The sequence below is a fragment of the Bacillus rossius genome, chromosome 2 (assembly GCF_032445375.1).
Source record: "Bacillus rossius redtenbacheri isolate Brsri chromosome 2, Brsri_v3, whole genome shotgun sequence".
Lineage (NCBI taxonomy): Eukaryota > Metazoa > Arthropoda > Insecta > Phasmatodea > Bacillidae > Bacillus > Bacillus rossius.
The window spans coordinates 93,537,631-93,565,581 of record NC_086331.1 but is presented as its reverse complement, the minus strand read 5'-3'; the positions used below and the strand labels follow the sequence as shown (position 1 = coordinate 93,565,581).

The 27,951-nt window shown below is 35.1% G+C and overlaps 1 protein-coding gene across 1 annotated transcript in view; it reads right to left on the bottom strand.

Annotated features, from left to right (window-relative positions):
• Window positions 1-27,951, bottom strand: part of LOC134529473 (twitchin) — a 547,023-nt gene that overhangs the window by 414,101 nt on the left and 104,971 nt on the right. The window contains exons 6-10 of the mRNA XM_063363606.1: window positions 12,112-12,265; window positions 5,958-6,161; window positions 4,125-4,426; window positions 3,401-3,621; window positions 230-541 (exon numbers count right to left, since the gene is read on the bottom strand). Coding sequence (XP_063219676.1) covers window positions 230-541; window positions 3,401-3,621; window positions 4,125-4,426; window positions 5,958-6,161; window positions 12,112-12,265 — 1,193 coding nt within the window. The remainder of the gene's footprint in view (window positions 1-229; window positions 542-3,400; window positions 3,622-4,124; window positions 4,427-5,957; window positions 6,162-12,111; window positions 12,266-27,951) is intronic.

Below are 27,951 nucleotides of genomic sequence, written 5' to 3'. Positions count from 1 at the left end.
CATTAAAACAAATAATTTCAGGAAACAACATAAAAGTGAATTTAAAAAAAATTTCAATAATAAACATATTCAAACAGAAAAATACGTGGTCTATAGGAGTATTCCATATGCCTACTGGAGCAGTGTATGTAAAAACAATAATCATTTGCAAATACTATTGTGTTGATATTACAATAAACAATATTTTTTAAATTTGTTTTAACATATTAACAAAAAACTACACACTTACCTTTAACTCCAATTTAATATAGTAGATATCATTTTTTTCTTCAATTAACATGGAAATTTTTGAAGACTCTTTAACCACTTTTCCTTCATGATACCACACAATTGTGGGTTTTGGGTTAGCTTTCACTGTACAATCCATTTTTACTAACTTTCCTCCTTTATCGGATGTGATTCGAGGCTTCTCAACAAACGTTGGACCATCTCCCTCTGGTTCCGGTTCAGCCTCTATATTTAGATTAAGGTTAGCATTAGACTCGCCATATTCGTTCTTTACGTTGCATCGGTAAGTCCCACCATCTTCACTGCTTGGATCCTAATAACAAATGTATTTGTTAATCATTTATGCTTAGAAATTCTGTGTTAACTGTAAATCAATTCACAAGGAATATTAACAAATCACACAAAATCAGAAAATTTAATAACTGAAATAATTTATTTTCAAATAAATCAAAGTAAAACCTAGTAGCACTTTCTCACAGTAAATTATATTTTAATTAACATATTACATTCTTATTCACGTCACTAAATAAGTGCACGTAATTATTAACCAACTAAAACATTGATAACATAAAATTTTTATTTATTTTAATTCAAACTGAATTATTTAATTTGCTTATTTTATTATTGATAGAGGAAAGACCATACTAGGGATAGAACTAAAGTAACAGCAAAATGTAAGTCAACACACAGAATAACCCCGAAATGCAAACAATTTCACCTAACTAACCTAACTTTGTCCATTAAAAAATATAGTTCATTTATAATCATAATTGTATATGCTTATTTAAAAAATTAAACAATTTTTTACTATGAACAAAAAATTATTAAGGTTCTCGTGCTTGGTTTTTCTAAGTTCATTGGAAAAGTAAAAAAATGTTAAAATTTTTACTAAAAAAACCTCAATAACATGTCAATAAAAGCAATCACTCACTACCTGAATATAAAGGCATGGCTTAAGGCTTTCAACATTGCAATTTTTTTTAACAGTATTAAAATAATAAAGACAATGACAAAATGTTAAATTTAAATTGGAAACTATGACAACAAACAGAAATTTAAACAATGCAATCAATCAAATATATATATTACTACTAATAAAGCTATGTAGGTTTGTTAGTTCCAATAACATCATTTGTTGTTTCAATACAAAAAATGTGATAAATGCCACAATTTCAGTAATTTTGTATTCTTATGCAGACTTTTAACAACACATGTACAACATTCATAAAAATAAAAACAATAACAACAAAATCTTAAATTTTCTTGCTACAAAATTTGTCAAAATATAAAACCATAAAATATTGGCTCTAAGTATTGTTACGTACTCATTTTAAATATCATACCATAAATTGTCGAAGCAGTTAATTAATGCAACTGTGCTTGGTATGTATATTATCATTATTATTAGCATTTTAATTTTTATAATGATAAAGTATAAAGTTAAAATTGTCAATGACAAAACATTTTCTTTTACAACATAATAAAATCCTTCTTTAATTATTGAATACAAAAAATGTCTTTCATCATATAATAATGTGTTTAATAGACTGCATAAGACAGCCAAAATGTACCATTATGCATTTATTTATTTATGGTAGATAAAGAAAAAAAATATTTTATGTTGCATTAAACCCATAATATCATAAATCATAAAATTTATCAGTATCATATGGACTAAATATTTAAAAAAAAATAGTTGAACTGTTACAAATAATTGTAGAAACAAGAAAAAAAATTTCTTTGGCAGTGATTTATGTATGTATTGATTTTTTTTGCTACGCATCAACATATAAGGTAAAATTTAAATCTTTTATCATACCAGTTATATAAACTGTTCTTCACAATTTTCAATGGTGTCAGTAACATAACTAAAATACTTTTGTTTTCAAAAAGTATTCTATTGCATTTCTGCTAACTGAATAACAATTGTTTGAAAACCATCTTGTAGTTTAACCTGTTTTAGTAAAAGTCTCCAACCCTTGCTAGTGTTTTTCATTAGTAAATAAAAATATGCCAGCGATTCCTAGTTGTTTAGTGGTAAAAGTATACACTGAACATAAAATAATTTGTAGACAGTAACACAGATATGTGATTTTACTACAATTCTGGTAAACAAGTAAATGTCAATAAGATCTTACTCATTACATATATAAGATGTTTCCGAACAACACCAATAATGCCTGGCAAGTGATTAATGATGAGAAAAATACACAAAAGTTATTTTTAAGGGTGGCTTGAAACTTTAAAATTACATGCAAAATAGTAGGCCACTCCTGTTTTATTTATGAAGGGAATGTTACTGACAGCCATACTGTAAAAATATATTGAAAAGGCATAGCAAATGACAAGCTACATAATTTTGGTTCAAAAACCATTAATTATATAAATAAGATAATTAGGTTAAAAAATTGCTATTGTAACAGAATTCTACAGTCACTAAGTCCATAACCAACTTAACAAATCTAGTCATTGGAACAAACCTAACATTAATGTTTTAATTTTTGCCCAAGTATAGTTATAAAACAATAACTGAAAGGAAGGCATAAGAAATATAAAATAACGTAATGAATTACAAGAACCTTTATCTACAGATTAATTTTTTCTTTTGCATAAAGCTAAGTAATCGTTGTATCTGAAATTTTATGAAGTCAATATTTGCCACATGTGTTCACAAGGTTTAAAAATATCATCAACTTTAGTCAAAGTTGCTCATGGCTGTAGTGTCACCCATATAAATTATAATAAACTAATAAATATAATGAAACTGGATACTGTGCTTAAAAACAATCAACAAATAAATGTAATAAAACCCCTATTTACACTGAACCAGGTACATGTTTATAAATATTGCCTAACTGGGAAATACAAAGTCCCTATAGTTCTACTGGTTTTCAAACAGTACTATTTAGTTTAAGTTGTACTTATTTTAAATGCTCTTTGTGTGGTGAAATAACTATTTTAATTATTTTCTTATCTTGATTGAAAAAGTTCTAGTATTAACAACATAACAGAACCATGCGAAAGTATTTCATTAGCAGCTCACACGTGTAGAAAGAAGCCATACTTAATACGTTTACTCAAACAAGAAACTTCATAAAAAAATTATCGTTTAAACTATGTTAATAATGTTAGGTAATTTCACTTAATCTAATGATTATTTATATTGCTTTACCTTAATTTCAAGAGTTAGTTCAAAAGTGTCTTCTTCTATTTCTTTAATATTCATTTTTATTTTTGATGATTCTTTAACAATCGTTGTACCCCTATACCATGTAACTGTAGGCATTGGTTTAGCTTTACACTTGCATCTCATTGTAATAAGGGTTCCAGTTTCGTTCGGAATTATTCTCGGTTTTTCGACAAAAGATGGTGCAAAACCTGCCTCATCCCCGCCTGAAACAAAAATAAAAATCACGTTTGACAAAAATATTTCTAGCATACATTCAAAACAATATCAACATCACAATAACACTGACGAAAACATATGAACTGAAACGGGTACATTCATCAGCCTTCACAGAGAAATACCTGAAAATGAAAATGTGTATTTCACATCAGTTAGTAAAACCAAAACAAACAAAAAGAGAATCTAAATACAAATCATAGTGTCTTGAGGATAATCCACGCATGGATACAAATTGATTTAACTGCTTTGTTGCTCACACCTGTACATCAACCTATGAAAGAGCTAACCAAATAAAAAAATAGCTTAACACTAAAACTTTAAATAAAACATCTAGTCTAGGTCTACAAAACAATAGTTTGAAATTATTAGAAACAAATAAAACACAAAAGACAGAAAATTGTGGCTAAACAAATAAGTATGAGAAAGTAACAGAATAAAGAGGCCTACACACAAATGGACGTAAAATACATTACCACTTCCTTCCCCATACCTTGAAAATTAAGAGCAATATTAGCATTGCTCTCCCCAAAATTATTGAAGGCATTACATCGGTAGTTGCCACCATCTTCTTTTGTAGGGTTTGATATTTCTAGGGTTAGAAGATAAGTGTCCTTTCCTGTAGCCTTTCTTGACATGCGGACGCGCTTGCTGTCAGATATAACTTTGGTGCCTTGGTACCATGTAATCTCTGGGACGGGATTTGCTTCCAGAATGCACTCCATAACCAAAATGTCTCCATCCTGTCGAATTGTTGGCTTTTTGGGAAACCGTGGTGGTTTTCCATCTGGAATTCTGAAATAATAAATTATGTTTGGATTAGGTGAGGTGACAAACAATATTTCTATCACTAAAAGCTAACTGTGTCCCTTATCAAAATTATATTTTCCACCTTGAAACTTAACAACATTCTTAAAAACATTTCCTAACCAAAAATTAATAAAACATTAAAAATATTTTTAAATCCTCTTACATTCAAGATTTTTTCTAATGCCTTATTGATCCCATCAGTTATTTATATAGTTATATTTTATTCAGCTGAGCAGACACTATCTTTAAACTATATCAGATGTTAATAGCATTGTAGCAGGTGTTGAAGATGGAGGCTCTTATTCCAGCTCCCACCAACTGTGAAATGTGGTCAGTAAAAAAATTCTTTAATACACTGAGCATAGCGCTGGTCGAAATTCATCGTCAGCTGTGCCATATAGACCTAACATCACGAGCAAGCTGAAGGTGTGTCACTGGTGCAGAGTAGGTCGACAAAGTGTGCATAATGAGAAGCGCAGTGGGAGGCCATCCATCAGTGATCCCAGTTATTTCCATCTTTTCCTACACCTGAATAAAGTCCTGTCTGGTAAGCGGTCAGCATTTTGAGAATGACAGAGAAGCAGAGATGGCTGTCACACAGTGGTTCCAATCCCAGGCGGCTGACTTTTACGACATAAATATATTCAATTGTTTCAGTTCTGTGGCGAGTATGTTGAAAAATAGCTGAAAACTTGCTGCATCTGTTGCAATAAATATTTCCAGGAAATTGTGTTTTGTTTCTGTAAACGGCCCAAGGGAAACCTACTTTATGGACAAGCTTCATAGACAAAAATTTTTACAAACTAGATCTTCAATTTTCTTTCAGCAAAAAACTCCCAAACACTGCGGTATTAAAAGGGATTCAATCTCCCCCCTACCCCGTAAGCACTTAATAGTATGGGTCTTAATTCGTCTACTGAGAAAAGTAATATAACTATAAATATTATTAAAAATGCTATGTTAAAAAGTATTAAATCTAAATTCTTAAATATCTAACTACATCAACAAAAACAATGATTTTTTTTATTTCAAATAGTGAGGAAAAATAAAAAAAAATGTGTCACTGCACCCCAACATCACTAAATCAACCATTAAAGTTACATTTCAAATGATTTAATGCTTGTCCAAAAGTTCATGATGTTTCTTCTTAGTTACCATGTTTGTGCATTTTTATGATATTTTCATGGATTGAGGAAAAATTCCAAGCCACCAAATGTTTGCTTGTAAAACTAACACATTTCCCCTTACAATATTTTTACAATGCGATGATTATTAAAGCAAATGTGTGAAATATCACACATGTATGTTGTAATAATTAAAATACTAGCACAGTGAAGTGAAAATGGCATCAAACTCAGGCGCTGTAAAGTTTTCATACTCATAGTTTTGTTATTCAAGAAAAAATTATTGACAAAAAAAGTTTTTAGAGTGGCAGTTCATAGTACAAAACCTGATAACTAAAGCATATTTCAGGGATTAGGGAAACTCATATATGCATAGTTTTCATCTCACTTACTTTGGTTTGTCGCCACCCTCAAAATTAAGATTAATGGTAGCCGTCCCCTCTCCAAGCTTGTTCTTGGCAACTGCCCTGTAATCACCGCTGTCGGAATTCTCTACTGATGTTATTTCTAGCCTCGCCAGGTAGTATGATTTCTGATCTTGTTCCAGCGACGTCTGGAAACGTCCTCCTTCTTTCACAGCCTTTTTTCCATGGTACCTATAAAATAATAATGTATTCTTATTTCATGTTTTAAAACTATATTACTACTGTATTTTTTACAGTTGAAAAAGAGACTAAATGGTTTGCCATAAATTATCGTAGAAAATTATTACTTTTGCATTTTATTTAGGTGAAATATGCTAATGATAAAAATGCTTTTTAATTTGTGGTTGAGTGATAATTTATAAAATTCTATTTACATTTCCCTTTGCTGTGAAAATGTTTATTACAAAAAAATTACTAGTACATGATTCTTCAAAAATATGTTGCATTTTAATTTTTAGCCTATATTTTTATTCAAAATTATTTGAAATTTTTAATTTGCATTACTTTTGGTCTATGTTTGTTTAAATAATGCAAACTATTAGTAATTTATTTTTAGTTGATATTATTTAATTTTATTTAATGTTGCATTAACAAAAAAATAAAATAAAAACTAATAAACACAGTAATTTACTTTGGATATAAATCTAGCAGATAAATTGTTAAAATATGCATTTTCATTTAATTTTTACTAATTCAAATATATATATAATTAGTATCATTAACAAGTAAATAATTATGTGGCACTTATCAGCTTTTTTGTATTTAGTTTGTACCTCAAGGTCAATGAGAACATTTTTGTGTTAGAAAATTATTCCAAACAGTTCTGAAACTACAGTAAAATATTTAACATACAGTACAAGCTATAATATAAGCCATAAGGTTATATGTAATATGAAAGCTACTTCATAAATTTAACTTTTATGTTTAACATTAACCTACCTATGCCTTAACCCCACAAAGTTTTGTAAGACAGACAGTACAAATGATCTATAAAAAATAACTTTTACAATCAACTCTTTGTTATTTTGAAATGCTTTACTGGCACTAAATGTGACTGCAAGTGATATGAAATGTATTTTTTTACCATTTGTAACTGTGAAAGAATATTTTATATTATTAACCCTGCAGAGGTCGCGCGCGGACTCAAACTCCGCATATATATTTGTTTTCGATTTTATTTTGTTATCTGCATGTTGCGGCATCAGCCATCTAGCTACCTTCCCCTACCGAGAGGGGTGGTAGAATGTGCTAGTCAGTGCGTTCTTAGCTGTCGCAAGGAGCGGACACGTGTCATGTGCGGAGTCTGAGTCCGCGCGCGTACGTGCGTGTTATGACTGGTGGAGTCTGAGTCCGCGCGCGATCGTGCGTGTAATGTGACTGGTGGCGTCTGAGTCCGCGCGCGAGCATTTGTGAGACTGAATATTAGTTTGTTGTTGAAAAATGGAGGACCCAGAGTTTGAAGTAGAAGGTAGTGATGACAGCTGCGAAGATGCTCTCCAGGTAAGTCCCATACTACAGACACGGAGCAGTCAGATTGTGAAGATGATTTTCCAAGACAAGCTGCTTATCGTGGAAGAGATGGCAACACACAGTGGTACGACCGCCCAGTAAGAAGAGGTCGAACCTGGCGACAAGGGCGTCACAACATTGTGAGACATCTTCCAGGTGCTTTGGGCGATGCAAGATTTCGAGTTACTTACGAGGAAGTGTTTGATTTATATTTTACCGAGAACATGTTGGATGACATAGTGAAGTTTACAAATTTGTATATAGAGTTTTTACAGGGCAGTTATTCTAGAGAAAGAGACACACATACAACAAACATTCAGGAAGTAAAAGCTTGCTTCGGTTTACTCTTCCTTGGGGGTGCAATGAAAGCCTCGCATACAAATCTCAATGACATTTGGGCTGCTGATGGAACTGGCATTGAATACTTTCGTTTGGCTATGAGTGTATCAAGATTCAAATTTCTGCTCAGAGCCTTGCGATTCGATGATAAATCAACCAGAAATGAAAGACTCAAAACTGACAAACTTCCTGCTGTGCGAGCCATACTTGACAGAATTGTTGACAATTATTGTAAGAGACACTATTCACCATCAGAGTTTGTCACAGTTGAAGAAATGCTGGAGGCATTTCGTGGTCGCTGCCGATTTAGGCAGTACGTATATACCTTCTAAACCTGCCAAGTATGGTATTAAAATTTTTGCATTAGTCGATGCCAAAATTACATATACAAAAAATTTAGAAATATACTGTGGCAACCAACCTGAAGGTCTTTATGCACAATCAAACTCAGGGCATGATATTGTGAACAGAATGGTAGCGCCCATATCAAAGAGTGGACGAAATGTGACTTGTGACAACTGGTTCACATTCGTGCCCCTTGCCATGGATTTACTAAAGAATACAAACTTGACACTAGTTGGGACAACCAAGAAAAATAAAAGAGAGCTACCACCGATAACAGTCTATGTGAAGGATAGACCAATAGGGTCCAGTCTTTTTGCTTTCAACAGAGACATTACGTTGGTGTCATACAAACCAAAAAAAAATAAAAATATACTACTCATATCTACAATGCATGCTAGTGACGATATGGATATGATGAAGCTGACAAACCTGAAATAGTCCCATTTTATAATTCAACAAAATCGGGAGTTGATACTGTTGATCAAATGAAATCACTTAACAATGTAGCAAGGATAACATGACACTGGACTTTGGTAATTTTCTTTGCATTACTAAACATTGCAGGAATAAACTCTTACGTTATTCAGTGCACAAATTTAGGCAGAAAATCTTTGAGGAAAGACTTCTTGAAGTCATTATCCAAAGCTCTTCTAAAAGACCACCTACATGCAAGGCTTGTATGTAAAAGTCTTCCTCAGACTATAAGTATTCGCTTGAAGGAAGTGTTGAATGCCCCATGACAAGAGACACCTGTCACTCGTGAAAACACTGAACAAAGGCGTGGGAGGTGTAAACTTTGTGACTGAACAAAAAATCGGCCAACGAAGTACATGTGCCACAATGCTGCGTGTCAGAAATTTGTGTTTCTTGAGCATGTAGGATCTGTAAACTGCCCAGATTGCTCGAATAGTGTGTCTTACACATAAAATGGCACCAATTACAAATTCTGTGCAAATAATAGAGTTTCATGTGTTCTTTTTGTTACATAAATTATATTATTGTTTTGCTTATTATTATAGGTATACAGATGCAGTAAGTTTGTGAACTGTTTAAATTTTCAAACTAGTTTTCTAAATAAAATTTCAAGATAAACGTGGTGAATCAAACTATTTTAGAAAGTTGTGCATAAGCCTTAATTGGTAACTGGTCTTGTGATATTCATGACAAAATCTTTTTTTGCACTAAAGCAGATTTACTTAGTGTTTTTGCTTCCTGATGATGTTTTATGATAAAGCGGTAGAATATCAAGAAATGATTATTGGGAATTTCGAGAGAAATGTAGTAGGTAATGAAAAACTATTTTAGAAAGTTATGCTCAAATGCCAATTTGTTACTGTCACTGTAATAGGTAATCATGTTGACAAATTGTTTGCACTACTAACTAAAACATTTTTACGTACTTTTGCTTCCTGATTATGTTTTATTGCAAAGTGGTGGGATATCAGATAAATAGTTATACAAAATTTCAAGAGAAATATAGTCATGGAAAACTATATTAGAAAATTGTTTTCAGTTGTTAATTTTTAACTAGAATCATAATAATCATGCTGACCCATTGTTTCACTACTAAAGTAGGTTTACTTTGTGTTTTTGTTTTCTTATGTTTTATGACAAAGGGGTACATTAGCAAAGAGATGTTTATAAAACTGTTGCTTTAATATTTTATATATTTTTTAAGCTATTAGTAAAATCAAACTATAACTTCTATGGTTTTTTTTCCTTTCATTTTACCTAACATGAAACAAAAAAATTGTCATGAATATGTGTGTAACACAGTTGCGGAGTCCTACTCCGCGCGCGACCATTAATGTTAATTTTTGCGCGCAACCTCCGCAGGGTTAAATTGAAGAGTAATAAATGAGAATCCAGAATTTTTCAACATCAAAATTGTTATAAATAGTCAGCTAAAGTTATCAAAAAATAATAAAAAATTAAGAAATAACTTGAGCTTAGAAAAAATAGTGGATCTTTTAAAATAATCTGTCTTTGTTAAATATATGACTAAAAATCACAGTTATGGCCATTTACCATGTTTAGCATTTAAAATATATAATTTTTGGAAAGTTTTTTTTTTGTAAAATTATTTTTAATTCATTGCAAGTGCTTTGCAATTATTTTTATTAATAGCATGCCAAAGATTTTTTAAGTTTTTTAGAGTGTCTTCCTCATAAGGTACACATTTTTCACAAGTATAATCTCAACCAAATAACTTAATTTTAAAATTACTAAAACATTTTTTAAAATATTTTACAGGATGTTACAACAAAATGACATATCAAATTCCAGAACAGCCAGTTTACTAATTTACTTCTTCAACAATTAAAAAGATTAAAAAGTAACACAATGACCATAAAATTAGAAAAGAAACGTGATGCCTGGGTTTAACATTAATGTAACAACATTACAAGATAAAAGCATAGAGAGAGAGGGTCATAATTCTGTTGTGAACATACAACTTCCAAAGTCAGGAATAAAGATATTTTTATAACTGAAGCTGAAGGTACATTAAATTAAAATATACTCATATTTTTATTACTCTTCTTAGTGAATCATATTTTTGGGTCATAAACGTATAAAACGTAAAGTATACACATGTGATCTAATAAACTTCATCAACATGCAACAAAAACTAAATTTAGAAACAGTAAATCAAATATGCAGACGGCTGATAATAATTTCAAATCAATTTAAAATTAAAAATTTCTAGCATTAGGGCTGATTTAAAAAAAAAACATGTATCCAAAAGACTTATAAAATTATATCAAAAAAGTGTAGTAGATATATTTTAAACAATAAACTAAGGGGTAACATGTATAGCTTTGCCTTCAGTTCAGACGAAAAGGCTGAACTTAGAAAGTTCCGCCTGTACGGGCTTCTCCCCTCATACCTACAGTTCAATCTGTCAGTTCACAATCAACATTCCACCACGCAATCTGGTCGAGTGTACATGCGTAGAAGGATTTTGTGGGGAAAATGTCATCAGCTGATAAATTCCTTGCATGTGCAGTGATTGTATGAGTATTAAAGAAGAAAAAAAATAGTGAGGAAGAAAGAAGCAGTTGAACTAAAAAAACTACACCCACTTAAATTTGCTAGACTTTTTTTCCAAAAATTGTTACTTGTTTGTCATTTTATATAAAATTTTTTTTTACTTTTTCATTAAGTTTATAATACACGATTTTTTTTTAAATCGAAGTTGTGGTAGTCTTTACTTTTATTAATTTTCCATTATGCTAACTGACCTAAATTCCTTTATAAACTCTGGAAAAAATCTTTTGGCCATGTTGCCATGGAAGAATAAAATAGTGTGTAGAACACAATCTTTTGCTTTGCATGTATGTAAACTGAATGACGACCTGGTCGGTGGATCTGCAACACAAGTCAGTTCCGCCTAACAGGCACCATAGTCCAACAGTTTGACGATCTGCCGGCCAGCAGCCCAATACACGACAGTTTTGCCTGACAGGCCAGGCTTGTTCAGGCCGAATGGAAAGCCAAACTGTGCTTGTTTGGGGGTTCCTGGCTGGATTTTGAGAGTATAAGGTGTACATAAAATATAAAAATGCATTGTTCAAATAAACTACGCAGGGGAAGAAAGAGATTGATTGAAAAAGGAGAGTTTCAGTATTTTTTAAGGTCAGTGAAGTGTTTTATTTAAGTACTTGCCTAAATAATTATTATAATTCATAATTTTCACAATTTTGTCATGAAATTAATGTTTATATTGTGAATAAAGGTAATCCATTAAACTTCTACACATAGGTACGAACTCTTTTAAATTCTGGTGTTTGACAAAAATGTATGAACATATTTTGTGTGAAAAAACTACAATGATGACAATTAATAGCAGCGTAAAAGTGGCCTCGTATTACGGAAATGTAACTACATATGCAGTGTTCTAACCAATAACAGAAACAATGAGACTTACCACGTAACTGTAGGTTTCGGATCTCCTACCAGCCTGCACTCGAATGAGACCTTCACGCCGTCTTCAGACTGACGAATCACCGGACGTTCTGTAAACGTCGGTTTGATTCCTTCCGCTGGCTCCGGAGCCTCGTTGCCTATATTGAGAAAGGAACCTACACCGGCTATGTTATGAGTACTTCATACAGACAAGACAAACGAGATCAAATAAAATTGTTCAACCAGACTTTCGTTTGTATCACTTGGTGCTGAAAACTGAAAAAAAAAGGGCTCTTCAAAAAAAAAACTGTTACGAGCTACAATTAACCTGAGACACAAAATGAATTCGCTTGTTGAAATGTAATGTTTCTGCAAAATGACATAGCAATAAACTAATTTTTCCACTGCAACATAGGTTGAGTTGATCTAATCCTATTTGCTGACTCAAATAAACTAGTATTCTATAATTTTTATGTTGTGCTCTACAACTAGTGTTATAAAAGAGATGTTAAAATTTTTTTTAGAATATTTTTAGTCATCAGCCATCAGTGCAAATTATTTTGTAATACACCCATCCCTCACTTTGCACGACTAATTCGTTTCTAAAAATGCTCGTGATATTTGAAAAAGCGTATTCTGAAGCATAAGTTCCCATAAATATCAAGGCTAATTTATTTAATGTGTTCCAAAAATGTGCAGGAATATACTTTACGTAATATAAATGTGTTCAATAACACTCAACTATAAATATGTCACACCATTTATCTTTATATGCCTCTCATCGCAATTTGTATGACAAATACGACACTGCGTAATGGGAGATACATGGTTATGTACTTTATCGTCAGTCGGCTGGCTGACTTGCCCGCCTGGGCGTGACCTTCAACTCACGTCTCGTACTTTTCCAAACCATCCTTTACTGACAGTAAAACCGATATTACTGTCGGCATAATTATAATTTAATTTTTCAAAAATTAAAGTGTTTATTCGCGTATCACCACCTGGTCAAACCAATCCTGTCAAACAAATTTTTTTTCATTGTATCATTCATTTACAACCTTTTCCACGTGAATCATCTGTTCATTTCTGTTCCAGTATCTAATGTCAAATATATTCCCGCTAGTACAACCAACAGCATCAGACTTATATTACCTTTTGGTAAGAGTCCTTATTTCGTACGATTGTGCGCACAGTTGAACTTGCTTAAAACTAAAGTGCGACCAACATAAGCATGGCCTTCATGACAATCTGTGTTCTGTAATACTTCTAGTATTGTCTCAAATACTTGAACACGATACATTATGAGTGATCAAGCACGTACAGTTACTGGCAGCTGAATGGCCAAACGTTGCATTTTTTTGAGTGAATTCCCTGCCAATGGCTAGACTGAGTTCACGGCCCGATCTGTGGCCAGGCGACAACAGTACGGCACAGCGGCATACGCGCGGATGTAAAAAACATTTGATCCTTTATACTCCATAGCCTCAATTTAACTTGCCACAGCTGATGTTTGTACAACAGCCGATAGCGTAGACAGACCTGCGCGTGCATCTCTTCCTCACTTGTTTGGCTAAATGTATCCCACAGCACATGTTTACAGAAGTTGAAACAGACTTTGTGGCGTCGCGCTCCACTTTTTTTTTGCCTGCCGAGATTTTGTACTAAATGAAGTTTACGGGCGTGCTATTTGAGACTGGGGCAGTAAAATTAAAATCGCGCTAAATGAATTCGCACAATCTGAAGCCGTGCTAAGTGAGGGATAGGTGTATGATGTTGTATTGTTTCTAGTTGAACAAATAAGTACCTAAAAATAATATTAATTCAATTTCATCAAAATTTTGAATAAACCATAGTTTATTAAAACTAAATAGTAAAATTTTAGTAATCACTTAATTCATTCACAATCTACATTTTTTGCTATAAATCATTTTCACGTGGAATACAAAATATTTTAAATTTTGTACATTTAAACAAGCGAAATCACTGTTTTTAAACTCAACATTTAAGAGACACCTGTGGAGACCTCTTTCAGCTTCATTTCACTGGAAAAAAATTGTAACAAATGTATTCTTAATACTACAACTTGTTACAAAATTTCATACACATTGCACCATGCATTTTCATAAAACACTTCCGCAAACAGTAAGCAACAAAGCTAGATAACACAGAGAAATAAAAAGAGCATATTATTAAACAGTTAAAGCTGTAAATATAGAAAGTAAACTCCTCAAGACATATGCAACTTAAATTGTCTACGATTATATCAAATCAGATAAAATAACCAGTTTAGGGTAGGTGTACAGCAAAGAAAATACAAGAAATAAAAATTATTACTATAAGCCTCCATTTGCGGCCAGTAATCAAACTTTTTAATGATATAACGTTATGATCAAACAAAACTAATATAGTTTCAATTCATTACAAAGTAAGAAATTAATTTTCTGCATAACACACAAACACGCTTTATTGATAAAACCACTACTGTTATTGCCATAAGCAAATTTCATGCTATTAGGATGCAAACAGTTCATGATGCATTTTACCTCACTTCCTCAAAAGTATTAATTAAAAAATTTAGTACAATTGATTGAACATTGATTTGAAGTTTTACATAAGCAAATACTAGTTTAATTTTATCAATTCAGTGCCCAAAAATAGTTTTTTACACCCTTGGTGAAATTGATTTTTAATAACATGTTTACATCATGAAGCACGGAACTTTTTAGAAATATTTAAAAACTTATAGTATAATTTAGAGATATATATTTTAATAAGAAGTTTTAACTTTACTTTTCTAATGATTTACTATAGTGGATTGCTGGTGTTACACAAATTAAAAAATGTTTAAAAGACTTTCAATCATTTAATTTTCTTTAAACTAAATTGTTCATTTGCGAATAGATGTTTGCAGATTGTAAATAGCCAAAAAAAATTTCCATTCACAGGTACATTAAAAACACAAATAAAAAAATAGTCCTTTACAGCAAAATACTTAAAGCTAGAAAGGATATAAAAGAAATGAATTAATAGTATAACCTCTGCAATTTTATCTTAAAATAAATATGTCATATAAATCAGGATGGAAGACATTAGTGACAGTTTAGTAGATGTAACTACTACAAGTCTCGAAGAAAATAGTTATTTATTTTAACTACAGAATCATTCAAAGGAAAAAAATTGCATTTTTAAAACAAAATTATTTATCTTCCATGCATGTCTACAGGCCTTGCATTAAAGAGTACTGAAAACAAGAAAGTACTTACCTTGGTGAAAATATAATGTGGAAATAGTGTTTAAATTTATAGTCATACTATTAATTAAGGTGTGCATTTAATTAAGACAAATGATGCGAGTAATGTAATGAAATACATAGAAACATAATTAGGTTTTACTATACACATCAGTATCTTTGATTTAATTTTGGTTTATATAATAAAATAAATTTCTTTTAATTATATTTTAACTAGGATAATTTTTTTTAACCTTTATTTCTAATTTAAAAATTTTAATGACAATTAAAGTGAATAAAGTAAATCTAATTATATCATTATTTTAAAAAAAAAAATTGAGTTTGATAAAGCCACAGAAAAATTATGTAGTTTGCATAAGTATTTAACATACTTATTAAAACACCAAAGATTAATATGAAACATGTATTTGTATAATGGAAGTATGAGCAAAAAATAAAATTATGATATAGACTGAAATTAAAAACAAAATAGTTTATATTATATAACATTTATTTCAGGAGTTAAAAACTACAAAAAATGTTTCTTAAAAGTTAAGCAACATATGTCTGGACCATTCTGTCATTGAGTGTTAAAATATAATTGTTTTTAAGTATCAAAATAGATGGTTGGAGAATTCACACATGACAGTTGTGCTTTTATATGAGCATTGCTTTTCTTATGTGTTATTTATTGAGGTTTACAGAATAGGATTTTTCCATTCAATGACAATTGGATATGTTTCACAAAAAAATTTGAACACTTTAAAAAAAACTTCACATTTGTTGAGTCACACAGTGTTGTTATTCAAATGTTTGTTTTGAAAGCCAAGTGGCCTTTGGCATTAGGGTTTTTTTGATTTTTTTTTTGGGCTGAGTAGTTGTGATATTGGGGAGAAATGGTGGCAGATGTATTTTTATGCATTAAAACGTGAAATTCCATAACGAGTTCTGATGGTACATAATTAGTTTAGCATTAAAAGTACAATTCCGACTTCCAACAGCTTACTTCATGGAAAATTTATTGGTCCTCCGGGCCGGATTTGGGAAAGCTCTGGCATTTGTTATTCTGTGAAGACTCATTAAGAATCGGAAAACCTTGGAGAAACTCTTGGCGAAGAAAAAGGGTTTGAAATAAAACATTACGCGTGCAGAGAATGCAGTTGATAAACTTACGAGTGGCGACACGAGCGGAGCATTAGTACACCAAAAACGAGTTCAGTTAATGTTAGACGAAGTTGATAAATTATTAGTGGATTTCAGTATTGCATTAAACACAGAAGAGTATACAGCGCATGAAGACGATCTCGGAGAAGCACAAGATAGACGTACGACCTTACTTGTCAAGATCCATGAAGTCGGGTCAGAAAAGTGTGAAATTTCGTCGTCTAAAAGTGACATCGGAAGTGAGGTTAGACTGCCCAAGTTACAGTTGCCAGTGTTCGGGGGCAGCCTACAGGACTGGATACCCTTTAGGGACTTGATTGAATCCACTGTTCATAATAATAAGAACCTTTCAGGAGTCCAGAAACTAGAATATCTCAAGGGGTTATTGCAAGGTGATGCAGCTATATTATTGAAGTCTGTTCCTATCAGCAGTGCCAACTATCTTGAAGCCTGGAATATATTAATTACGAGGTATGAAAACAAGTGCGAATTGGTGGATGCAACCTTAAAACATCTGTTTTCACAACCAATCATTCAGCAGGAGTCTGTAAGCATGCTGCGTCGTATGTTGGACAGCGTTGTTGAGTGCACAAGATTACTTAAAGTTCTGGGACAGCCAGTTGAGCACTGGGATGCTGTACTTGTGTTCGTTGTGACGGAAAAGTTAGATAGTGATTCCAGAAAAGATTGGCAACTATCGTTAACCGGTAATGAAGTGCCAACATTTGAAAAACTTGTGCAGTTTCTGGAACATAGAACCAGAGTATTATCTGCAGCAACTAGCTTGAAATAAAAAAGTGTTGTTGGCACAACAAATAGAATTCACGCCAGTATAAATATTTCAGTTTTGTATGGTTCCACACAAGAGAATACTTGTGTAAAATGTACTGGAATCCATGCACTGTACAAGTGTCCTGAGTTTTTGGCAGCCTCAGTTCAAGAGAGATATGCATTTGTTAAAAACAAATGGTTATGTTTCAACTGCCTGAGTTCTACTCACATGTCACGACAGTGTTACTCGTCAAAATGTAGGGTGTGTCAAGGACACCACAATACATTGCTACATGAAGAACCAGTATCAGAAGACGTTACCGAACTTACCCAAGGAGAGGTGTCATCACATCATTCAGTGCAGTCATTTCCTTCCAAGGTGGTGTTGTCAACTGCATTAGTCCAGGTTCAGGATTGTAGAGGTCATTTAATCACATGTAGAGCTTTACTGGACTCTGGTTCAGAAGCAAGCTTTATAACTGAGGACCGTGTGCAACTGCTTGGGTTAAAGAAGCAGCAGTTGAATGTTACAGTGTCGGGTTTAGCATCCAACAGCATTGGTAAAATCTCTAGTCTTGTTCAACTGAATCTCCAGCCTAACGCTGGTGGTACATCACACCTCTGTGTAAATGCTCTTGTGATGTCAAAATTGACAAGCTGCCTCCCAAGAGAGAGTATTATTCCTAAGGCCTCTTGGTCCCACATCAAGGGATTGAGATTAGCAGACCCCATGTAAAATATTCCGAGGAAAGTGGACTATCTTCTTGGTGGGGATATTTTCCCACTTTTACTTAGATCAGGTCAATGCACAGGAGAAAAAGGTTCTCCAGTAGCCATTGAAACTGAACTTGGTTGGGTGCTCTCCGGTAGTATTCACAGTGATTCATTCCCATCGTCTTTGACTTCTCTGCATATTCATTGTGATGATGTGAACAGAGCTCTGCACAAGTTTTGGGAGTTGGAGGAAGTTCCCTTTGCCTCCACACTCACTGAGGAAGAATCCTTATGTGAGCATCACTTTGATGCCAATCACAAACGCAGGGAAGATAGTAGGTATGTGGTGCGATTGACATTTCGAGAAGGTAAGCTGGAATTAGGAGAGTTGCGGTCAATGGCGGTGTCACGAATGTGCAGGATAGAGCATCAGCTACAGCAACAACCAACCAAGCATAAACAGTATGTAGAATTTATGGATGAGTACATTGCCTTAGGTCACATAGAGCCAATTCCACCAAACGAACTGCCGAAGCCGAATCGTGACATGTGCTACATCCCTCACATTCCAGTGTATAAGGAGAGTATCACGACTACAAATTTAAGAGTCGTGTTCGATGCTTCAACAAAGACTTCTTCAGGTGTTTCCTTAAATGATGGGATGATGGTTGGACCCAAACTCCAAGAAGATTTGTGGTTCCTGCTAATACGATTCAGAAAGCACATAGTTCCGCCTGTTGCTGACATAGCCAAAATGTATCATCAAATCTGGGTACATACACAGGACACTGAATTCCAGAGAATTGTGTGGAGACCTACCCGCACCGAACCTATCCAAGACTATCACCTGCTAACAGTAACATATGGTGAAAACTGTGCACCTTATCTTGCCATTCGATTTTTGAAACAGTTAGCCAATGATGAACAAGATAACTTTCCACTGGCAGCGCCAATACTGATGAGCGACTTACGTTGATGATCTACTGTCTGGGGCAGACAGCATCCCAGAAGCGTTAGAGTTGCAGGAACAACTCAGATCCCTCTTAAGTTGTGGTGGGTTTCAGCTGAGGCAGTGGGCATCAAGTGCACCAGAAATCATCGAAGCTGTACCCGTTGAGCTACGGAATTCTGCAGTATCTTGGGATTTCAATGAAGATAGTTCGGTTAAGACTCTAGGGCTTGAGTGGCATCCCACTCAGGATCAATTTGCATTTTCATGTTCATCCAAACCTAAGGAGACCAACTCTAAACGTCTTATATTATCTGAGATTTCCAAGTTGTTCGACCCATTAGGCTGGCTTTCACCTGTGACTGTTCGTGCCAAGATTTTGTTACAGTCTTTGTGGGGTCTCTCTCTGGATTGGGATGATCCTCTTCCTGAGAAACTGAGCGTAATCTGGAATCAGTTCATCAAAGAACTTCCTCTGTTGGACGTCTTCCGTATTGATAGGTGCCACTTACTTCCCAACCCTGACAAATGTGAATTGATAGGGTTTTGTGACGCGTCAGAGATGGCTTACACAGCTGTGGTGTATTTACGATCACATTACCATGATGGCACAGTGTTAGTGTGACTAGTGACTGGCAAAACCAAGGTAGCACCACTCAAACAGATTTCCATCCCAGGATTGGAACTTTGTGGGGCCTTGCTTCTGTGAAGTTGTTAACTTCTGTGCAGCATGCATTATCATTGGAAGAAATTCACATTCAAGCATGGACAGATTCCACTATCATGCTGGCATGGTTGGCAAGTTCTCCAAGACACTGGAAAACATTTGTGGCGAACAGGGTAGCAATAATCCAAAGCCTTGTGCCCTCAGATCAATGGCTCCATGTAAGCGGCAATGACAATCCTACAGATTGTGCCTCCCATGGGTTGTTGCCAAGTGAACTTTCTTCACACCCATTATGGGGGTCAGGTCCACCATGGTTGCAAAACCCTGGTCCTTTGAGAGCCAGTGAGAGAATAGAGCCTGAGCAACCCCTAATGGAACAAGAGAGAAGAGTAACTGTGTTAAATGTGTGCATCCACCCTGAAAATACATTGCTGAATAGGTGGTCTTCCCTAAGTAAACTCCAACGGGTGACAGCAAGGTGTTTGAGATTTGTTAACAACTGCAGGAAGCCACAAAATGACAGACTACTTAATTCCTTAACTGTGAGTGAGCTTCAAGTAGCATTATTTCATTGGGTGATCATTGTGCAGAAGGAAAGTTTCAGTGATGACATTCACTGTCTCACAAATGCCAGACCTCTTTTATTGTTATTAGTGATGCCAAAACATTTTTTTATAATTATTTTTATTTGAGGCAAATTATTTTCTATGCAGTATTGTGTTAATGTTATTGAAAATACTCCTCAAAAAAATTGTGGAAGTTTATCATTAGAGCGGTGTAACATTAGTTCTCATGAACAGTATCACAACTTCTGTAGTAGCTAATAATAGAGTAGATTGCCAAAGACAACATTCCTAACAAATCTTCTGGCTCATATGAGCGAGTAACTATCCCCCACATCAGTATCTGCTAACACAAGCGAGTACATGTGTTATGTACACCTATCCCTCACTTAGCACGTCTTCAGATTGCACAGATTAATTTAGCGCGATGTGAATTTTACTGCCCCAGACTTGACTAGCATGTCTGTAAATTTCAGTTAGCACAAAATCTCGGAAGGCAAAAAAAAAGTCGAGCATGACGCCACGAAATTCTGTTTCAACATCTGTAAACAACAGATGTGTCGTGGGATACAGTTAGCCAAACAAGAGGGGAAGAGATGCACGTGCCGGCCTGTCTACGCTATCAGCTGTTGTACAAACATCAGCTATGGCAAGTTAAATTGCGGCTATGGAGTGTAAAGGATAAAATGTTTTTAAGTCCGCGCGTATGCCGCCGTGTCGTACCGTTGTCGCCTGGCCACAAACCGGGCCGTGAACTCAGTCTAGCCAGTGGCAGAGAATTAATTCAAACAAAAGCAACGTCTGCCCATTCAGCTGCCAGTAACTGTACGTGCTTGATCACTCATAATGCATCGTGTTCAAGTATTTAAGACAAAACTAGAAGTATTACGGCGCGCAGATTGTCATGAAGGCCACGCTTACGTTGGTCGCACTTTAGTTTTAAGCAAGTCAAGTGTGCGCACAATCGTAAGAAATAAGGACTCTTACCAAAAAGTTATATAAGTCTGATGCTGTTGGTTGTACTAGCGGGAATATATTTGACATTAGATACCGGAACAGAAATGAACAGATGATTCACGTGGAAAAGGTTGTTAAATGAATGTTGCAATGAAAAAAATAATCAGTGGCCTGAAAGGATTGGTGTGAACCAGGCGGTGATACGCCAATAAGCACTTTAATTTTTGAAAAATTAAAATGTAATTATTTGGACAGTAATATCGGTTTCACTGTCAGTAAAGGATGGTTTGGAAAGGTACGCGACGTGAATTGAAGGTCACACCCAGGCGGGTAAGTCAGCCAGCCGACTGACGATAAAGTACATAACCACGTATCTCCCATAACCCGGTGTCGTATTTGTCACACACAATGCAATGGGAAGTATATAAAGATAAATGGTATGACATATTTACAGTTGAGTGTTATTCAACGCATTTATATTATGTAAATTATATTTTCCTACACAATTTTAGAATACTTTAATTAAATTAGCCTTGCTATTTACGGAAACTAATGCTTCAGAATACGTGATTTCGAATAACACGATTATTTTTATAAACTGCAGCCAGAGAGAAACTACAATGTTTGAGAGCCGTGTATTTAAAAAATGAGACATGTTCAGAACATAATAATGGCGACGAGATAAACTGGTACAGATGCGATGCTCGCAGTGTATTAAAAATGGTTGTGCGGTTAAGGTGTGACCGAAGGCATGACGCTTTTTCAATCCTTTGGCAAATTTATTTTTTCAGAATGAGACATGTAGCAAACATATTCACAGCATCTACAGTTTTATTTTGTGGTTAACCACATCACAAAGGATGAAGAAAAATTAGAGATTTTTTTATCAGCATGTGGCACCAAAGTGTATGATTTAGTGACTTTGTTAATAACGCAGTGATAAACTCTGGAAGTAGCTTCGCCAATGTGCTAGTCCTGTTAACGAATCATTTTGACCCGAAAATGAGTGAATATGTCGAGACATTCAAGTTCCACAAAAGGGATCTAAGGGATGGCGAGTCGATTTCTCAGCATGTGGCAGAGCTTCAGCGATTATCTGTGCATTGTAATTTCCCAGATCTTCAGAGGATGTCACGGGATTGCCTCATGTTTGGTGTGCGGAATAAGATGCTGCAGCATGCCCTCCTTGCCAAACCTAAATTAAATTTTAAGTATACGATGGATACGGCCATTGTAGCTGAAATGACTGGGCATAATTTACGGATATAAGGGATAGTGTTGAAGAAGTCTAGAAAGCATTATATAAACTTACATTGAGTGGAAACAAGACGGTGCACCAGTTAGACAAAGGGCAAAGGACAAGAAAAAAAGACACCAGAGGGAAGGAGTTGCTGGAGATGTAGTGGTGAACACTCACTAGAACAGTGTTGGCACTGCCACACCATTTGAAATTTTTGTTCTAAGCAAGGTCATTTTGAATGGGCTTGTATTGCAAAAAAGAAGGGACTTATGAAAATAAAGAAAGATATGCAAAGATGGCATGATCGTAGTGGCACAAGTAAACCTGGTCAAGACGGCACAAGTAAAACTTATAAAATGTCAGATCAATAGGGGCCAGAAGAGTTGGAAGAGTTGGAAGACCACAGCAAATGTACAGCCGAAACTCACATTAAATGGTAAAGTACAATGGAAATTGACTCTAGAGCTACCATTATTTGGGATACGTTCAAGCAGTTATGGCCTGAAAACCCATAACTGAAATAGACAAAACTGGTGCTACAGACATGGTCAAAGGAGAAGCCGAGAGTATTAGGGTCGTTAGCAGCAGACAACAAGACAAGTACCGTATTTACTCGAATAATCGTCGCCATCGCTTAATCGTCGCACCTATTGTTTGAGGTAATGAATTTGGTATTTAAGATTCTCCTCATAATCGTCGCACCCTAATTTATTGACGGCGACTGAGGCGCGAGGCGCGAATGGAACAGCCGTAAACACAATGGAACAGCCTGCTTTCATGTGGCGTGTGGCGCGATCGGAACAGCCGTAAACACAATGGAACAGCCTGCTTTCACGTGGCGTGTGGCGCTTATCATTGGTCCAACCTTGAGCGGCATGTCCTAATTGGCCGTGTGGGAGGAAGGAATGTGTGTGGAAGATAAGATGCTGTGATGCCATTGTTTTATCTCGTTTGCATTGGAGTGAAAAGTACCGGTAATTGCAGAGTTTGAGAAAGTTCATTTTTTGAAAATATGGGTAAATACAATTCGTATACTGCCACTTTCAAGTTGCGCGTAATCGCATTTGCGGAAGAGCACGGAAATCGGGCCGTGGAAAGAGAATTTTCAGTAAGTGAAAAACTTGTTCGTGACTGGCGAAAACAAAAAGACAATTTGAATAACACGTGACAATAGCGGCGACTAAGATGACGTTGACGTCCCGGTAAATGAATCTGATGCATCAGAATCTAGTTCAGACGATGAATAGATAAACTTGGTTAGTGTTCAGACTGAATGTGTTTTATAAATGTATTTTGTTTAATGATTTTTTCGCAATGTTGTGTTTATACTATATTTTTATTTTGCCAAACTTCTTGTAACCAAAAGTTGTTTTATTTTGCACGTATTGTAAATAAATATTACGTATAGGTACCATGTACCTAAATAATAACTTCTTTAATTTAGCATTTTCAAGCAATTTACAAACAAAATTTTACTTAAAAAATTTTTTTTTCAATTTTTCCTCATATAATGGTCGCACCTCACTTTTTTTCCATAAAATTTGGTAAAATTTCTGCGACGATTATGCGAGTAAATACGGTAATACTGAAGCCAAACTGCAGCTGCTGGTTGCTGAGGGATAAGGACTGGGATTGTTAGGGAGAAACTGGTTTAAGCCAAGGTATTCATGCAGTCACACAAGATATAGTATGTAAAATGTTAAACCAACATCCCAGAGTTTTTGATAATGCGGAGTTAGGCCACTATGTAGGTCCTCCAGTGACTATAGAGTTACAGCAAAATGTGAAGCCAGTATTCAAGTAAAGTCATGTGGTGGTCTTCACGTTGTGAGACAGAGTGGGTGAAGAAATTGACAGGTTAGTGGAAAGTCAGCCATTCTCATTGTACCAATCTGTAAGCCAGATGGATCAATACACATCTGTGGTGACTATAAATGTACTGTGAATAATGTTTGCAAAAATAGTGTTTATCCGCTTCTCACAATAAATGAAGCATTTGCTAACCTAACGGGTGGGACTTAATTTACAAAGTTGGACCTAGAGGATGCATATTTGCAGCTTTCAGTTGATGAGGCAACCTCTGAGGTGCTGACAATGAATACAATGAAGGGGCTGTTTAAGTTGAAGTGGCTACCATTTAGTGTTAGTATTGGTCCAACAATTTTTCAGTGATAAATGGAGATGGTGTTACCTGGAATAAATGCGGTGGTGATATTGTTAGATGATATTTTAGTTACTGGAAGAAATGCAGAGGAACGCTGGCAGCAGGTACATGAGATCTTGAGAAGGATAGATTAAGCAGGACTGTGTCTGAAAAGTGAAAATGGAGTTTTGCTGTACACAGTGTGGTGTTTCTGGGGTACAGAATTGACGAATAAGGTGTGCATACAACAGAGGAGAAGATCGAAGTGATTCAGAAGGCTCCAGAACCGACATCCCGTAAAGAGCTTTAGTCATTTCTGGGTCTTTTAAACTTTTATGAGAGGTTCCTGAAGGATAAGGCTTCTGTAATAAAATCCCTTCACCGCTTGTTCGATCATGAGACCCCCTTGGAAATGGACCCATGAACATAGTGAGGCATTCAGCAAAGCGGAAGAACTGTTGCAGTCAGATGTGGTGCTGACACACAAAAGCATCTCATCCTCACCTGTGATGCTTCTGAATATGGAGTGGGTGCAGTCTTTGCCCATGTAATGGAAGATCGGTGTGAGGCACATATTGCTTTCGGATTGCAAACTTTGCATAAGCAGGAAAGAAACTACTCACAACTGGATAAAGAAACACTAGCCAATGTGTTTGGAGTCACGAAATTCTGCCAGTATGTGTGACAACAAGACCATTTACTATTGTGAGTGACCATAATCCTTTACTGCTCCTTCTATATTCCACTAAGCAAACTCTAGACATACTGACTCCTGGCTGTTACACTGAGTTTGTGGCTAGCCATATATTACTACCAACTAGTCCACAAGATGGGAACCAAAATTGGCCATGCTGATGCACTGAGCCGGTTGCCCAATACAGTCAGAGAGTTTTAAAATTTCAGTAGTGGGTGATGTGTTGATGCTGGAAGAAATGTCAGACTTGCTAGTAGGACCAAGAAAAATAGCACAAGAAACAAGAGAATCCGACACTGGCAACAGTTAAAAAAAACACTGTATAGGTTGGCCAGAGGGAGATATCTCAGAAGATCTCCATCCATATGTTCTTCGTAAAGATCCACTATTTGTCTACAAGAAACTGCATCTTGTGGGGGAACTGTGTCATTATTACACCATCTTTAAGGACACATTGGTTCCAGGTACTGCATGCAGCATATGATGGAGTTTTTAGTTATATGTGTGGCCTAAATGGACACAGACATTGAAGCAATGGCTGGACATTGTGTGGAATGTCAAAAACATTGAGCAAATTCCCCAAAAGTGACCAACATTTCTTGCTTTCCAGAAACAAAACCTTGGCTAATACACATACATGATTTTCAAGGGCAAGTCTTCCTGATAGTTGTTGACACATTTTCCAGGTTGCCAGAGGTCTATGCAGTCTATGACCTCTGTATTTATCATCAGAGAACTTAGACATATTCAGCTCTCATGGCCTACCACATACTTAATATAGTTAGTAACAATGGAACAGCTTTTGTGTTTAGGGAAATGAAAACTTTTCTAGCAAAGAATGGGATCCGACTAATACGAACAACATCTTTTCACCCATTTACAAATAGCCAGGCTGAAAAAATACTACAAACCATAAAAGGAAAACTTAAGAAACTTTTGAGTGGTGATTGGCAAACGATTAGCTCGTATGCTGTTTTCTTTGTGGACACACCCTCTACAGTGACCAACAAGACACCATCAATGTTGCTGATCGGTACGTCATTGCATACAACATTGGAACAGATACACCGAAAAGCTTGAGAGGATCGTCAAACTTTGAACATCCCTGAAACAGTGAAAATTTTTGATACTGGAGATCCATTGCTGTACAGGAATCACAGTAGGGATAAAAAAATGGCTGCTAGGAGTAGTCAAAGCAAAGGAAGGGCCCTTGACATATGTAATGTTAAGTAGTAGTGAGCAATCACACAGATCAGTTCCTTCAAAGTTTCAGAGGAAAGAAGCGTTTTTTAAAAGTAAAGACTACTAACATCACAGTCAATTTGACTGGCCAGAGACAAGATAATAATAGCAATCAAGCAGTTTATAAGGATGTGGCAATGGTACACTAGAAGTCTGGTTGTTCAGCTAAAGAGTCCAGTCCAAGATCATCACCCAGAGAACAACAGGTAACATCATCTTCTCAGGCACAAGACTGGGAACCTTTCAGAGGGTTTCGAGAGTGTTCTTAAGCACTACCATCTCGAGCATAGACACCATCTACAGGGGTAGAAGAATCCAATGACATGTTTGCACCCAGGATGGGAAATGGCTGTCATCAGCGACAAGATAATGAGACACCATCAGTAGCCTATTAACATGAGCGAGTATATGGATCCCCTCACCAATAGCCAGTTACCATGAGTAGATATCTATATCCCCTAACAGATAGCTGACATAGATGAGTGACTACCTGGATCTCTCACCAGTAGCCGGCTCATATGAATGACTAATTGGATCACATCACCAATAGCCAACTCACATGATCACGTACCTGAATCCCCACACAAGTATAAATGACTCATATTAATGACTACTTGGATCCTCTCACCAGAAGCCAGCTCACATGAGCAAGTACTTGAATCCTTTCATCAGGAGTCAACTCACATAAGTGATTACTTGGATCCTCTCACCAGTGCCAACTCACATAAGTGACGACTTGAATCCTCTTACCAGTAGTCAGCTCATATAAATTTGTACTTGGATCCTCATACCAGTAACCAACTCACATGAGCAAGAACTTGTATCTTCGCCTTATTAGCGCTGATTTCCTCAGCAATTGAAGGAGCATTCTTTTTTTTTAGTGTTTATAGTATGATGAAGTAAAATACCTTAAGTTTCTCGGCATTATCATATACACTGTATGTTGAAAAATGGCACAGCAACTGTGGCCTAAAATCTGCATTTACTAAGATAATGTAAAGGAGACACATCATTGAAATCATGTCCTTTTGAAGCCATGACACAAGAAACTAAAGACTAGTTTGAAATATCTAAAATATTTTTATTTTTGCAGGTTGTCTACATTCTATATTTACTTTACTAGTTCCTGGAGTTAAAATTTATTTTTGGTTTTATACATTTTTCTTTTATTTTACTTCATTCTTTTTATATATTATATGATATTTACTAAATTTACTGTTTTGAAAAGATACCATTGTAAAATAATTATTTTTTGTTATATTTATAATGTATTAGTTTATGACTTTCTAAGATTGAAATTGGTTGTTACCAATTGCAGTAATTTGTGATGTAAAAATATAATTTCTATGTGTTTGCTCTCTGCCCAAAAAACACCTCAATGAGTAATGAACTAAGGGTCAAATAAAGTCCTTCGATTTGTTTAAGATGTCATCTTTAAATCATCTTGAATTACGACTACATTCGCTTGATAAAAAAAATAATTTTTTTAAGCTAGCACTAATAAATGTGAGAGCAAGAATTGTACTAAT